At 33.8% G+C, this 15,430-nt stretch overlaps 1 protein-coding gene across 1 annotated transcript; it reads left to right on the top strand.

Annotated features, from left to right (window-relative positions):
* The first annotated feature begins 2,571 nt into the window (after positions 1-2,571).
* On the top strand, positions 2,572-3,434 carry LOC148252947 (uncharacterized). The gene is made up of 2 exons (XM_088208317.1): positions 2,572-2,788; positions 2,913-3,434. The coding sequence occupies exon 2, from the start codon at positions 2,915-2,917 to the stop codon at positions 3,305-3,307; it is 393 nt and encodes a 130-aa protein (XP_088064443.1). The 5' UTR covers positions 2,572-2,788; positions 2,913-2,914; the 3' UTR covers positions 3,308-3,434.
* Positions 3,435-15,430: the final 11,996 nt, after the last annotated feature.

Below are 15,430 nucleotides of genomic sequence, written 5' to 3'. Positions count from 1 at the left end.
AATTTTTATCTTATGATTTAGAAAATTGTAAATTACAACAAATAGGAATTTGAGTAAAGAGAATAGACATTCCAAATATAGTATAGTTTCTAAACACTTGGATATATGATTTTTTTATCAATTTAATTGTTTATATATGTGAACGCACATTCCTAATTTCATGGAAGAAGATATTATAACAACATTTTATAGAGCTATAGAATAGGTAAAAATTCTTGAATAATTTTCAATAGTTTAAGGCAATTTTCTAGTATAACATCGTCATTCTAGTTTTTTCTATATTTATTTTTATTGTATAAGTTTTTTCATTTTTTTAATAGATTTTTTAAACTTTTTTTTTTTCATTCTAAAATTGCCATGTTAAGGCTTTTTGCCTAAACATAATTTTTTTTTTCTTCCTTTTTTTTCCTCTATAATTTTTTTATCTTTATTAATTTTGTCTCATTACAGAACATGCTTGATATGAGAAGTAAATACCTACAATTTTAAAATGCGTGCCTCTTATAAACTAAGAGATTATTCTAGCTTATTATTCGTCCGTTACTAACCTAAATTCTTTGTTGCTTTATATCTTTGTAACGCACGTGTTCTCGTACATGATAGATTTTTTATATCTATTTTTAATGTTTACTATTGGGTGTAATAATATTCAGTTTTACGATTAATCATTGACTCGGTTAGATCATCATTAAACGTTTCTTATTTGTCTTATTCGTACATGTGCTTACATTTTACTATCTGATCCTTAAAAAGTATAATTATATTTATTTTTACTATCAATCATTGGCTCGAGCAGATCATCATTAGACATTTATTCTTTATCTTATTCATACATGTACTACTTATATTTTACTATGTGACCCTTAAAATAATTGCATGTACACATTAATTAATCCTCCATAACTATGTTGACTTATAAGAAGGCTCCCTCAAATGATTATTCCTCGAATAGCTACTAGGATATAAGGTTTATACCTATTTGATATCATAACAACAAACCCATAATAATCAAGTCTTCAACTCAATAACTCAGGCAAGCCCTTCTTACTCCTTCACGATTCGTCATGGCAATAGGTTGAAAGTATCAACCTATAGGCAAATTAGCTTATATCCTTAAAATTTAAAAACTCTATTATGTTAAAGATTACTAATAAAATTATCACAAATGCGAGTTTTAACACTAAAAGAAAAAGTTAACTAAATTAATTAGAACCCTTTTTAATCTGTAACATATTTTGACGGTTAAACTCTTAAGAATATCTTATTAAATTTAGTGAATATAATTTTTTATTACCATATTTTTCTAAGTCTATTGTTATTAAATTAGTCTAACTTTTTTTTTTATAAAGAACTGGTATAAATATAAACGTGAACTTGAATACATAATTTTAATAAAAAGTTTAAGTTTTTAGTCAATGATCAAATTTTTTTTTTTTGAAGTAAAGGTGAGCTTCTAATATGAAAATAAAAAAAAAAGTTTTTTTTTTATAGGATATTAATTAATATTTTTTATTGCAACACTTAATAATATTTCCTAAAATCAAGATACTTTCAAAAAGAACTTTAAGGAAAATAAAAATAGTATTTTTTTAGATTTTGACATTAATAATATTCTCTAATAAGCTTTTATGTATTAAGACTAAATATTTTAATGATGCATTATTGAGAAGTTTACTCTGAAAATGTTATTCATAAAAATTTAAATTAGGCAGTCAAATTAGGAAACATGCATTCTTAGTAATTATATTAATTTTGTTAAAGCATATTCCCATTTGCAAATTAAATTGTTAATTTAATAATTGGGATGAATGTTGTTCAATAACGTGGGCGAAGCTAATTTGGGAGTCCCAAGGGACAACCAAACCCCCGCAAGAAATCACTCAGGTCCACACGTGGGAGGCATGGTGCCATTCAGTGTAACCCCCAAAACCTTTGCACCCGTGCTTCCTCACGCGCCCAGTTATACATACATATATATATATGTATATTTATATATATCGCTAAATTACATTTTAATTAATTTATTAAATTTTATAGATTGTTATTTATATTGATAATTTATTAATTATTTTAAATTCTAATTAATGTAATAATTAATAAATAAAATAAAATAAAATAAATGTAATCAACCTAATACAGTTCGGTCAATTTATGATTAGAGTTTGATTTGGTTTGAATTTTCTTTTTATAACTGAACACAAACAGAACTATATTGTGAGGATTGGCCTGAGATTGTACCACGTGAGGTAGTATAGCGCGTAGGAGGAAATCTCTGTCGTGACAGCTGGCATGGCCCTCTCCAGATGAGCCCGCGTGGAACTCACCTGTAAAAAAATTAGGTACTTCAACGAATCACGTCCGTAGATGAGATTGCAGGTGACGATGTGGCATGATAGGCGGTGTGATTGTGCGGGGTCATGGAAGTAACTGTGGAGCAAGAAGTAGGAGAACATAACCCCGCAAAAAAGCCATTACGGCAGCTGCGGAAACCGCCAATGATTGGGTCATGCAATTTTCGTGTTCTCCTTCTTATTTATATTCTCTCTCTCTCTCTCTCTCTGCTTCTTCCTAAAAGAATACTGAGCCCTGAGAAGAGAGAGGAGCCACTACGGCTCTGAAATGTATATGGTATTAGCTCTTTTGCTTATTGGAGGAGATTTTGAAGAAAGCGAGTGGGAGAAGGAGAGATAAAGTTCATCATATCAGCATTCAAAAAAGGAAGAAAACGATTAAGAAAAGGCTGATAAACTGTTCAAATATTTGAAATCAGAGAGAATCAAGGAAAACGGTAACGCTTTTTCTCATCTTTCTCTTCTTTTCAGATTGTTTGAAATTAAGACTGGCAGTTAAAATTTTCGGTTACTAGGAAAGAGGCGTGGTACTGTTAATTATAGCCAGTGGAGATTGTGCAGGAATGGCGGCGTCGGCGGCGGCGAAGAAGGCGTCTCAGGTGGCGGTGGAAGTTGAGTTCGTGAAATGCGAATGCTGCGGGCTGACGGAGGAGTGCACGGCGGGGTACATTGCAGGGGTGAGGGAAAGACATGAAGGGCGTTGGATTTGCGGACTGTGTGCAGAAGCCGTTAAGGATGAAACGCTGAGATCGGCCGGCGACATCGGGACCGACGAGGCAATTCGCCGACACATGAAGTTCTGCGAGCAGTTCAAATCGTGTAGGCCGCCTGTGAACCCCGCGGAGGATCTGATATCTGCCATGAAGAATCTCCTCTGGCGGAGTCTCGATTCTCCCCGGAAGAATGATTCAGCGTTTCGAGGATCCAAGAGCTGCCTTTCTTGGGCGTCCAAGTGATTGAAGTGTAGGTATATTTGTTGTGATTAAGAGGAGAAATTGTGGAGTAATATGTAGAATGATTATTTAAATGTAGCATTCTTCCTTGCTGGATTTTGAATCAAACCAAACAATCTGGTTTACTTGATTTCTTATTTCAAAAAATTAATCAGCATTTTTCTTTGAGCTAACCCTAGGAATTTTCAGTTCCCATAAAAAATCTTAATTACTTGAATCATAGGATATATTGCAAATAAATAAAAAAATAACGTGGAATTTATAAAGTTGAGTATGAATTAGAATAATTATCTTAAATTTTATATTGTTTTAACTTCACATAAAAAACTACAGAAATATTCTTATCATGCCAGATCAATTTTTTTTAAAATAAATATTAAAATAAGAAAATTAAATTAATGCTTCAGGAGACATGATAATTTTTTGGTGTTTGGCATTTTTTATTTTTATTTTTTAATGTAAGATTTTAATTTTTAGAAGGAAAAAACAAAGTTATCTTTTTGAAAGCAACAAGTGCATGCTTGCATTGTCTCAACGGCAAGGAATTGATGCACAATTCTAAAATGAATAATATGAAAAAAGGTATTAAATTGCGTGATAATTTTGAATTTTAGTTAGAATGCAATTAAGTCAAATTTTCTATTTATAAAAAATAATAAAAATAATTTAACCTAAGATCAGGAAAATAAGTTTTTCGAGTTCAGCAGAGGGCAAAACGATTTTTTAATTCTTAAATTGTTCACTATGTTATAAACAAGTTTCTCATAAGTTAATCCTTAAATTTATAATTTTTTTCTTTATGATATTTTTACATAAATATAAAAATTTTGAAGGAAAATGGTAAGTTTTGTTTAATTTTTCCATATTTAGTAATTAACAGAATTTAAAATTTATAATAACTAAAGATTAACATTAAAAAATAATTAACTTATTTTACTTATAATAAGATGTATTAAAAAAAAAAGGATATCTACATCAATTATTATTATCTTTGTAACTTTTTAATTTTGAATTCTAGATTAAAACATTATATCTTTTAGATTTATGTTATAATGCTAAATTTTTTCTATTTCTCTTTTTTCAAACTCGATCTAATATTTTCTCTTTCTCATTGACGGAAAAAAATACTTAAAAAACCAAAAATATTGTGAGTAGTCGCCGGTTGCTTTTAGTTATTCGTTGTCTCTTACATCGTCATCAACTCTATCTTGTTTCTTTAATGCAATAGTTACCATTTGAGTATCTCTCTCTCTCTATTTTTATCAATTGATAAGACATTCAATTAGTTTCTTTTTGTTTACATTATTTTCCTTCTCGTCAAATGGTTTTTCACTTTGATATGTGTGTTTTATACAAAAACAAAATGAGCAGAAAAAATAAAATAAAATTGCAACTAAATTAAGTAATAACTATAAGTAGTAGTGTATGGAAAAAAAAATAATAAAATAAGAATAAGGTAATGATCACGATTTTTTTTAAGCACTTTAGACTATGATCAACTTAACTGTGATCGCATAGCATAAGAAAATAATAAAAAACTATACCTAGTTAAAGAGAATCTATTAATACTTTTACTACATGTGAATTTTTATATTGTCTCATTTTCCTATAAGAACATGGTAAAAAAAGAAATGATTAATTGGAATTGACTCATTTTCCACAAATATGAAATAATAAAAAAATCTTTATTACTGTAAACAAGTGAAAGTAAATGTAATTAAATATCGAGTACTACACTTTAGATGAACAATCAATGATAATCAACATTAAAAGTGAGGATCAAGTGAATAAAATAAATATATAATGCGTTATTAACTGATTAGATTATAGATCATACAATAATGATTTTTTACTTACTAATTAAAGTAATACTATAATATAGTGGGTACTAAAAAATTGTTGTGAGTAGTCATCGATTGCTTTTATTAATTCATTATCTCTTACATCATTGTTAACTCTAGCTCGCTGAGTGCTACACTTTAAATGAGCGATCAATGATAATCAACATTAAAAGTGAAGATCAAGTGAATAAAACAAATATATAATGCTTTATTAACTGATCGAATTGTAGATCATACAATAACGTTTTTTTACTTACTAATTAAAGTAATACTATCATATACTGGGTATTAAAAACTATTGCGAGTAGTCATCGGTTGCTTTCATTGATTCGTTGCTCTTACATCATTATCAACTCTAGCTCGTTTCTCTAATGTAGTAGTTATCACCTGAGTTTCTCTCTTTCTCTCTTTCTCAACTAATAAGACAAGACATTCAACTAGTTTCTTTTTATTTAGTGTATTTCTCTTTTCGTCAAATGGTTTTTCAATTTGATCTATATATTTTAGGCAAAAAGAATAAGCAAAAAAAAAAAATACAACTAAATTAAGCAATAACTGTAAGTTATAGTGGTTGGAAATAAAACGCATATAAAATGAGAATAAGATGATGATCATGACTTTTTTAAGCACTATAGATTACGACCAACATAACTGTGATCACATGGCATGAGGAATTAGGAGAAAGTTATTCTCAGTTAAAGAGAATCTATTAACATCTTTTCTACATGTAAATTTTTACACTATTCTATTTTTCTAGAAAACATGATAAAAAAGAAATGATTAATTAGAATTGACTCATTTATGCAAATATAAAGTGATAATGAAAAAATAATTTATTATTGTAAGCAAGTGACATCCAGTGTAATTAAAGACTGAGTGTTACACTTTAAATGAATGATAGATGAGAATCGACATTAAAAGTTAAGATCAAATGAATAAAACAAATATATTATACTTTATTTTACTGATTACATTATAGATCATACAATACCATTTTTTGCACTTACCAATTAAAGTAATACTATCATATAGTGGTATTAAAAAACTTAAAAATGTTGTGAGTAGGTGTCGGTCGCTTTTATTGATTCGTTCTCTTACATTATCATCAACTATAACTCATTCTCTCACGTAGTAGTTATCACCAGAGTCTTTTTCTCTCTCTCTCTCTCTCTATCTATCTCTATCTCTCTCTTTCTCTCTCTATCAAATAATATATATCTAATTAGTTTCTTTTTGTATAGAGTATTTCCCTCTTCATCAAATAGTTTTTTAATTTGATATATGTGTTTTAACAGAAAGAATGAGCAAAAAAATAAAATAATATTACAACTAAATTAACTAACAACTTTAAGTAATAGTGCATGAAAATAAAGTAAAGACAAAATGAGAATAAAATGATGATCACGACTTTCTTTAAGCGATATAGACTACAACAAACTTAATTGTGATCACATGGCATGAGAAATTAATAGAAAGTTATTCTCAGGTAAAGAGAATATATTAACACATTTTTTACACGTAAATTTTTACATTAAGTCTCATTTTCCTAGAAAAACATGATTAAAAAAAATGGTTAATTGGAATTGACTCATCTTCTACACATATAAAGTGATAATGAAAGAAGTGTTCATCATTGTAAACAAGTGGAACTCGATGTAATTAAATACCGAGTATTACATTTTAGATGAATGATAGATGAAAATCAACATTAAAAGTGAGGATCAAGTGAATAAAATAAATATATTATACTTTATTTTACTAACTACATTATAAATAATTCAATAATAAATTTTCACTTACCAATTAAAGTAATACTATCATATAGTGGGTACTAACAAACTAAAAATGTTGTGAGCATTAGTCGATTGCTTTCATTGATTCGTTGTCTCTTACATCATCGAGACCTTCACTAGCTTTTGAAGGGAGTTCGGGTGGTGAACTATTCACAACCCTCTTGTTGATCGAGATCTAAATCTTGGTCCTCTTGATGTGAAACGGTTAATGAAAGGGTGAGTTATATCATCCCAGTAAGAATATCGCACTACTCACTGATATAGAAATGAAGGTTGGTAAAAATAATAAAAACAACTAATGGAGCTTTTAATTTAAGTAAATTCATTTATCATAAATAAAATCATTTATTACATACTTAACGTAGTGAGATTTTCAAAACTGACCTATAGAGGCAATAACACAAACAACATCATAATCTAATTTTCAATTAGCCAGAATAACGACTTTTCCTTTTTATCTACCTACTGGTATCCATGCGGATCCATAGGAATGTCTCAACTACGTGTGAACTCTTATTCAATATTGTCAACTAACCGACCGTCCCATACCCCATCCGGTATGAGCGCCAAAAATACCATCCCTCAATATTACGTCCGGTACGATGGTGAAACGGGCAGTCCCCATATCCTATTCGGTATGAGTACTAAAATACCAATCATCGATACCCCGTCCGGTATGAGACAACGTTCATGGTAGGGTTTCCTATGTACTCGGTCCATCCACCATCTCCCAAGATATTCAGTAAAGCTACCATTCATTTATTCACTTAATCAAGCAATTTTTCGTTTACACTTAATTTTTAGTTTCACAATTTAACTGTAAATCACACAAAATAAGCAATATATGCCTCAAGAAAATACTACTAAATCATCTTACTAGCTTCAATGTATTATTATGCATTTAAAACTGTAAAATCAATCAATCAATTAAAACAGGACAAATAGTAATAAATAATCGGTTCCAGTTCCATTAATAACCTGTAATTAATTATCGAAGTTTTCTAAATTACACAAAATACCGTATTATTTATAATTAAACTTCAATTCTATAATAGGGAATAAAGTGAGGGATTCTTACCCGAATCGGTGTCTGAAATACTAAACTTTCAACTGCGCCTACTGGCAGTCCTTAGGTTTCCTGAATTATGGTACGACACCTTAAAAAATCTAAAATCGGTGTTAAAAATCTTTTTTTAGCTAATTTTAGAATTATGGCACGGCGCCGTCGCGGCTCGCAGCTATAGTTTGCCTCGGACTGGTTGTTTTCAGCCGGTTTTAAACTCATTCATGTGAGAAAATACATTAAGGGGCTTCGGTTGGTTAAAAAAGTCGAAAAATAAAAACTCACCGGTGGTGGAATTTTTCGGTACGGTGATTCCATCGGCTCACCTTCGCAGTTGGATATTTTTATTCGGTCAACCTGTAGAAAATAGAATGATGAATATAATTGTGAAAAAATTGCATGAAACGGGAACCGGGAAGGGGCTCATCGAATGCAATTTTTAGTTTTTTCTCCGGCGGCACCGCTGGACTTTACCAGCAGTTTCCAGCTCATCCGCTGGTCCTTTTGCTCCGATTTGGCCATGGGGGTGTTTAAAATTAAATTTCGAGCGAACGAAATTTTTTTAACCTTTTTTGGCGGTTAGAGGTGGCTCCGGCGCAGCGACGTACGACGGTCGGCTCCCTTCTCCAGCGACTGGTTCTTCTTCTCCGGAGGGGGTCGGCTGCTAGGATTATGGTTTGATGTGAAAGGAGATATTTATACCCGTCTCTCTTTAATCTGGGCCACTCATCGTATTTGATCTCGATTGTCCGATCGCGTTTAAAGAGAAAATGAATCTGAAACATTCATCGCGATTTGATCTAGACCATACGATCACGTTTTAAGGTGAAATGAATTTGGACCGTTCATCGCGTTTAATCGCACCGTCATATTGCGCATGAGGAGGAAACAAATCCAGACTGTCCACGCGCGCGGGAACAAATTCGGGCTGTCCGATCGTGAGCACGTAGATTGCCAGCGTGGCACCAAGTCAGCGTGCTTTGCCAAACGGCGCGCTTTGGTTCGTTGGGGTTGCTGACTACACGGTCATATGTGACATATTTTTTTAAAATTGTGTTTTGACCCCTAGTTTCTGATTTTTCTTTCAAAAAACACCATCCGAATCTAAATTTTCACCCATTTTTTTAAAAATTATTTCCAATTTCATCTTTCACCTATTTTTTTTTAAATTTTACATTAAATAAAAATTTATATTCCTATATCTTAATTTTAATTTTTAAAATTAATTCCGGACCAAATTTCGGGGCCAGGTATTACACAGTAGTTATCACTTGAGTCTCTCTCTCTCTCTCCCCCTCTCCTTCTCTCTCTCTCTCTTTCTCTTTCTCTCTCTTTTTACCAACTCACAAATCATTCAATTAATTTCTTTTTGTTTAGACTATTTTCCTTTTTGTCAAATGGTTTTTTAATTTGATTTGTGTGTTTTATACAGAAAGAATGAATAGAGAAAATAAAATAAAATTGCAACTAAATTAAGTAATAACTGTAAGTAATAGTGCATGAAAATAAGAGAAAATAAGAATAAGATGATGATCACGAATTCCTTTAAGCATTGTAAACTACGACCAACTTAATTGTCATAACATGACATAATAAATTATAGAAAGTTATTCCTAGTTAAAGATAATCTATTAACACCTATTCTACATGTGAATTTTTATCTTAAGTCTCATTTTCCTAGAAGAACATGATAAAAAAAAAAAGAAATAGTTAATTAGAATTGACCCGTCTTCCACAAATATAACGTAACACCCAGGCCAAGAAATTTAGCCTGAAATGATTTTTCTATTTATAATATATATAAATAATTAAAAAATTTATTTTTATTTTATTTTATTTAAATTCTTGAGAAAAATAGAATAGAGATGAAATTGAAAATAATTCTGATAAAAAAGAGTGAAATTATGAATAAAATGGGTGTTTTTGAAAAAAAATTTGAAAACAGGAGTTGTAATCAGAAAAAAAAAAAGGACCATATGGGATGACCACGTCAGTAGCAACGTCAAACCAGAAAAACATCACATGGCGAAGACGCTGATGCGGGAAGCCACATGGGCAATCTGCATGCTTGGGTGATCTGATAGTTAAGATCCAATCCTACACGCACAAATGATCTAGATGCATTCTTTCTTTAGACACGATCGAATAGACAAGATTAATCAAAATAAACAACCTAGATTCACCAACGCAGTCAGCCTAAACGGACAATGATTGTATGGCTCTCCTCGCTCCACGTCGATGCAATGAACGATCATAATCAGAGGGAAGAGAGCTATTTAAACCTCTCTTCAGTCAACCCCAAACCCTACCCGATACCTAGCCAGAGAAGAAGAAGAAGGAGGTGGCCGAAGAGAAGACCAGCCACCGGAGGGATGCTGTTGTTGCCACACCAGAGCCACCACCGACTGTCGAGAAAGGTAAAATTTTCTCATTCCCGCTCAGAATTCAGTCTTGAGCTTCCTTGTGACCATATCGAAACAAAAGTGGCGATAGGTGAGCCAAAAACTACGGGTAAATCTCGTTCGAGCTGTTGTGGCCAAAACTCGAAACCCCCTTCGATGACCCATTTTTTGTTTCCTGTTTCACGTGATTTTTTAACCATGGTGTTCACTGTCTTTTTCTGGTGTAGGTTAGCCGAAGAAGAACCCCAGCCACAAAGGAGAACCGGCAGCGGCGCCGCACCTGGAGATCCCCCCGCTGGTAGGTTTTGGTTTTTTTCCTTTTCCGGCCAACTAAGGCTCCATAACCCATTTTTTTCGCAGGTTTACCCATAAAACTGGCTGAAACTGACCATGCCAAGGCAAACCGCCTGTGGGCGGTGGACCAAGTGCTAGAGCACGGCAGCGCCTCTGTGCTAGAACCCTAAAATTTGTTGGAAATGTTTTAAAACACCGATTTTTGCCTTTTGGGATATTTTTAGATACTTTATGGGTGTTTTAAATTACAGAGTAAAAATTCAAAAAATCTGAGGACTGCTAGGAGGCGTAATAAATAGTATGGAGTTTTGAATACTGATCCGGGGTAAGAATCTCTCATCCTATTTTCTATTACGTAAATTGAAACTTAATAATCGATAATATTGTATTTTGTAAAAATTAGAAAATCCTAAGAATAATTACAGGTTACTAATGAAATCAAAATCGGTCAGTTTATATTTGCTCTAGTTTATTATTTATTTTATCTGTACTGCTTAAAATACTTACTATTATATTGTGTGAATTAAATTGATAGACTTAATTGCTCTCTCGGTTATTTGATTTACCTCATTGCATATCCCCCATTTGTTCGTTCATTTTGCAATAAACGTTTCAATTATGTTTTTTGATGTATGTATCGCCTATTTGCTTGACCTACTATTGATATGTAAATATAAGTTATTATTATGTAACTGATAATCAATTTATGCTTTGAATCTATATAAAAAAGGCTTACTGGGTACCCTGGAAAAGGGTGGAGGGACCCAGTACATAAGGAACCCTTCTGTGGACATTGCCTCAATTAGATGGGGCTGAGAAGTCCCATATCAGAAGAGTTTGGGAAATTTGGTTCACCCTCATACCGGACGGGGTATCAAGACGATGGTGTATTTGGCGCCCATTATCGGATGGAGTATAGGGATCCCCAGATTAATTGACAAATATAGATATTAGGTTCCCGAGTAGGGGAATATCCCTATGGACCCCCAGGGGTTCCAGTAAGCAAGTAAAAGAGAAAATTGTCGTTCTTACTCACTTGTAAATAGAATCATAATGTTATCTGAGTAATTGTCTTTATATGTTGATTTTAAAAAACTCGTAACGGTAAGTATGGAATAAACGGTTTTCTGTATGTTAAATGAATTTACTTAAACTAAGGGCTCTATTAGTTGTTTTATGTGTTTTTACCAACATTTGGTTTTCATATAAGTGATTAGTGTGATATTCTTACTGGGTTAGTATAACTTAGCTTCCTATTAATCATTTCAGATTAAGAAGACCAAGATCCAGATTCTGATCAGCAGGAGGGTTGTAAGTAAGTTTCCTCCCAGACCCCATCAAGTACTATGGAAGTTAACTCCTTATGACATTTATTTACTATTTTTAGTTATTTATTTCGTTTCTTTTCATAAATTACTGTAAAAGGGACATTCTCGTAACACTATTGGACACTTTAATTTACAATGTAAGGAATGTAAACGCTAATATTATTGTTTGCTTCCATATTTAAACTATGAATTCGTTTTTCTGTAAGTCTCGACCCTTTACAGTTGGTATCAAAGCTGCGTTTCTCGGAACCATTCTTTACACAGAGATTTAAAAACATTGGCATACAACCCAACACTCAATCATCTATTGTAAAATGCAGGTACAATGATATGAGCAGATGAAGACCGCCACTAAACCAAACAGCTCGGGATGGGTCATTTTGGAAAGATGTCGATCGACTCTCTAAGATGCTGAAAAGACTTATCTCCTCCTAGTAGGCTCAGAAAGAAAGGAGGGAGCTACCTAACCCTCCACCCCTGTCATAGTTTGAGCTATCCCTACAAAAAAAAGATCTGGTGCCACCTCAATACAACCCTACTCCTCCACTATATCATTCGGCACCACCACAGTACAATCCGGTGCCCCTACCATATAATCAAGTACCCCACAGGGCCATTTAGCCCATCCCCAGCATAATTCAATCCCTTTTTCACGGGACTGAGTTCCACCCATGATGGACTGAAGCTATATTGAGAGGTACAAAAGACTAAATCCATATACATTTGTAGGGGCATTCTCATTCGAAGAGGCTGAGTATTGGTTAGCAGAGACGGAGAAGACCTTTGCAATACTTGGGAGTGGTTCCTGAATAGAAGGTTGTACTTACCACCTACATGCCCATGGATGATGCAAGTCGTTGGTGGCAGTCGAAACAGGGCACCCTGCCCATTCCAGTCACTTGGGAATAGTTCTTGGTAGCCTTCAATGCAGAGTATCTTCTAGAGCATCTTCAACATTTGAAGGAAATAGAGTCTGTACGCCTGATCCAGGGCAATATGACAGTGTCAATGTAACGACTCCGGAAATTCAAAAAGAAATATATAATAATTTAAGTGCGGAAGCAAAATAAAAAGTTAAGCTTTACATCATTTGCACAATAACTTAAAAGTACTAAATAAAAATCACGAAATGAATTCTCTGAAAGAAACACGAGAAATGAGAAAAACAAAGAAAAATATAAAGTATCTAGCATCTACTCGCAGTTTTCTTGCGGATCGGGTTCGGGAATCAGGTCATCTTGATCTGAAATAGTTAAATAAGGAATGAGCTATATTAGCCTAGTAAAGACATCACACTATATCATCGAAACAGAAGTAAATGTTGGGTATAAAATCAAAACAGCCAATATAGCAGTGGATTTAAACCAATACATTTATTTAAAATAAAATCATTTACCCTTTTACTTACCATTGGGGAATTTATAAAAAACAAATTATAGAAACAATAATATCATACAGATCATAACTTCATGTACGACCAGCAACATAGAACATATCATAAATTCACATTTATTAACAATAAACGAAATCATAACTGTTTATCATTTCACCAGCCTACTAGTATCCATAGGGATCCATATGGGTGTCCCCACTATATATGAACCATTTTCTTTAATAATCTTAATTACATAGCCGACCTCATTTCCCGTCCGGTATGAGCGCAGAGACATTAAACCTCAATACCCCGTCCGGTATGAGGATGAAGCGGGTCGTCCCCATATCCTATCCGGTATGAGCGCCAAATGACCAACTCTCCATACCTCGTCCGGTATGAGACAACGTTCACGGTAGGGTTCTCTATGAACCCAGTCCGTCCACCATCTCTCAGGATACCTAATGAGGCTGTCATCTTATCTGTTTATTAGATCACACCCCTTTCCTGTGTTTTCTTAGTCTCCGTTACTAAATCAAACATAATCGCATAAACAATGAACATGCATCCGGTAATGCAATCATATCTTAAATCTCAAAATCAAGGAGTGATCAAGTACAGCAGTAATACATGCATTTAAATCATAAAATATATAAACCAGATATCATCATGCTTTTAAAGTGTAAAATAAATCAACAGAAATCAACAGATAACAATGTCCGATTCGGGTTCCATTAGCTATCCGTAATTAATTATGCACGTCTATTTAATTTGTACAAAATACTGTATTATTATTTATTCAAACTTCAATCCATGATAGGAAAAAGGGTGAGGGTCCTTACTTGATTTGATACTAAAAAGCTAAATGGCTTACTGCACCTACGGACGGTCCTTGCGTTCCCTGAATTTTTATTCAGGAACTGAAACGCGCTTACGGTACCTACAAATGTCCCAAATAACCCAAAAATCATACCCAAGGCATACTCGGCCATTTCAAAAATCCACGGCTCCGCCATTCTCCGGCGACAGCACCGCCGCTTGCGGCGGTGATCTGCCTCGGGTTGGCTGGTTTCGATCATTTTCGATCGAATTCCGCCAAACTTACATCGGTTCTTGTGAAAAAACACACTTAGGGCCCTCGGTTGGCTATTTTTGATCATTTTCAGCCAAACTTGCATCGATTCTTGTAAGAAAACACACTTAGGACTCCGGTCAACCTGTAGAGAAGGAAACAGTGATTAAAATGGTTAAAAAATTATGCAAAATAAGAATCGGAAAGGGCATCATCGGAGGTAGTTTGTGAAATTTTCCGCGGCAGCAGCGCTGAGCTTTGACAGCATTTTTCAGCCAATTGGCCGGTTCTTTCACTTCGATTTGGGCATGGGTGGGTTTAAAATTGAATTTCGTGCAAGAGGAAAATTTTTACCTCGTTTGGTGGTCAGAAATTGTTCCGGTGCGGCGGCGGGTTACGACAGTCGGCTCCCCAGTGGCTGGGCTGTCTTCTTCGGCGAGGGACTTTGGCGGCTAGGGTTAGGTTTTGGGTGTAGATGGAGTTATTTATACTCATTCGCTTTTGATCTGGACCGTCCATCGCTTTTTATCTGGACCGTCCATCGTTTTTTATCTAAACTGTCCGATCGCCATTAAATAGTGAGTGAATTTAGACCGTTCATCGCAATTCAATCTGAACTGTCCGTACGTGATTTGATCTGGGCTGGCCGTGCGCGATTTCAATATGGGCCCTCCGTGCACGCGGGAACGGATCTCAGCCATTCGATCGCGCGCACGCGGATCACCCACGTGGCTCCCTCCCATGTGGCTTCCCACGTTAGCGCCTCTGCCACCTTACGCGTCCTGGTTGGTCGGGGCTGCTGATTGGGCATCTGACGTGGCGAAATTTTTTTAAATTGTGTTTTGATCCCCGATTTCTGATTTTTCTTTCAAAAATACCCACAGAACCCAAATTTTCCAAAATTATTTTTAATTAAATCCTCAAATAATTTTTTTACCCTTATTATTATTATTATTATTAT

The sequence above is a fragment of the Carica papaya genome, chromosome 7 (genome assembly GCF_054855325.1).
Source record: "Carica papaya isolate Zhongbai chromosome 7, ASM5485532v1, whole genome shotgun sequence".
In the NCBI taxonomy this organism is placed as follows: domain Eukaryota; kingdom Viridiplantae; phylum Streptophyta; class Magnoliopsida; order Brassicales; family Caricaceae; genus Carica; species Carica papaya.
This window is presented reverse-complemented; position numbering and strand designations above follow the sequence as displayed.

What these genes read in the sequence shown, in the direction of transcription:
- LOC148252947 (XM_088208317.1), top strand. Translation starts at nt 2,915, where the DNA reads ATGGCGGCGTCGGCGGCGGCGAAGAAGGCGTCTCAGGTGGCGGTGGAA.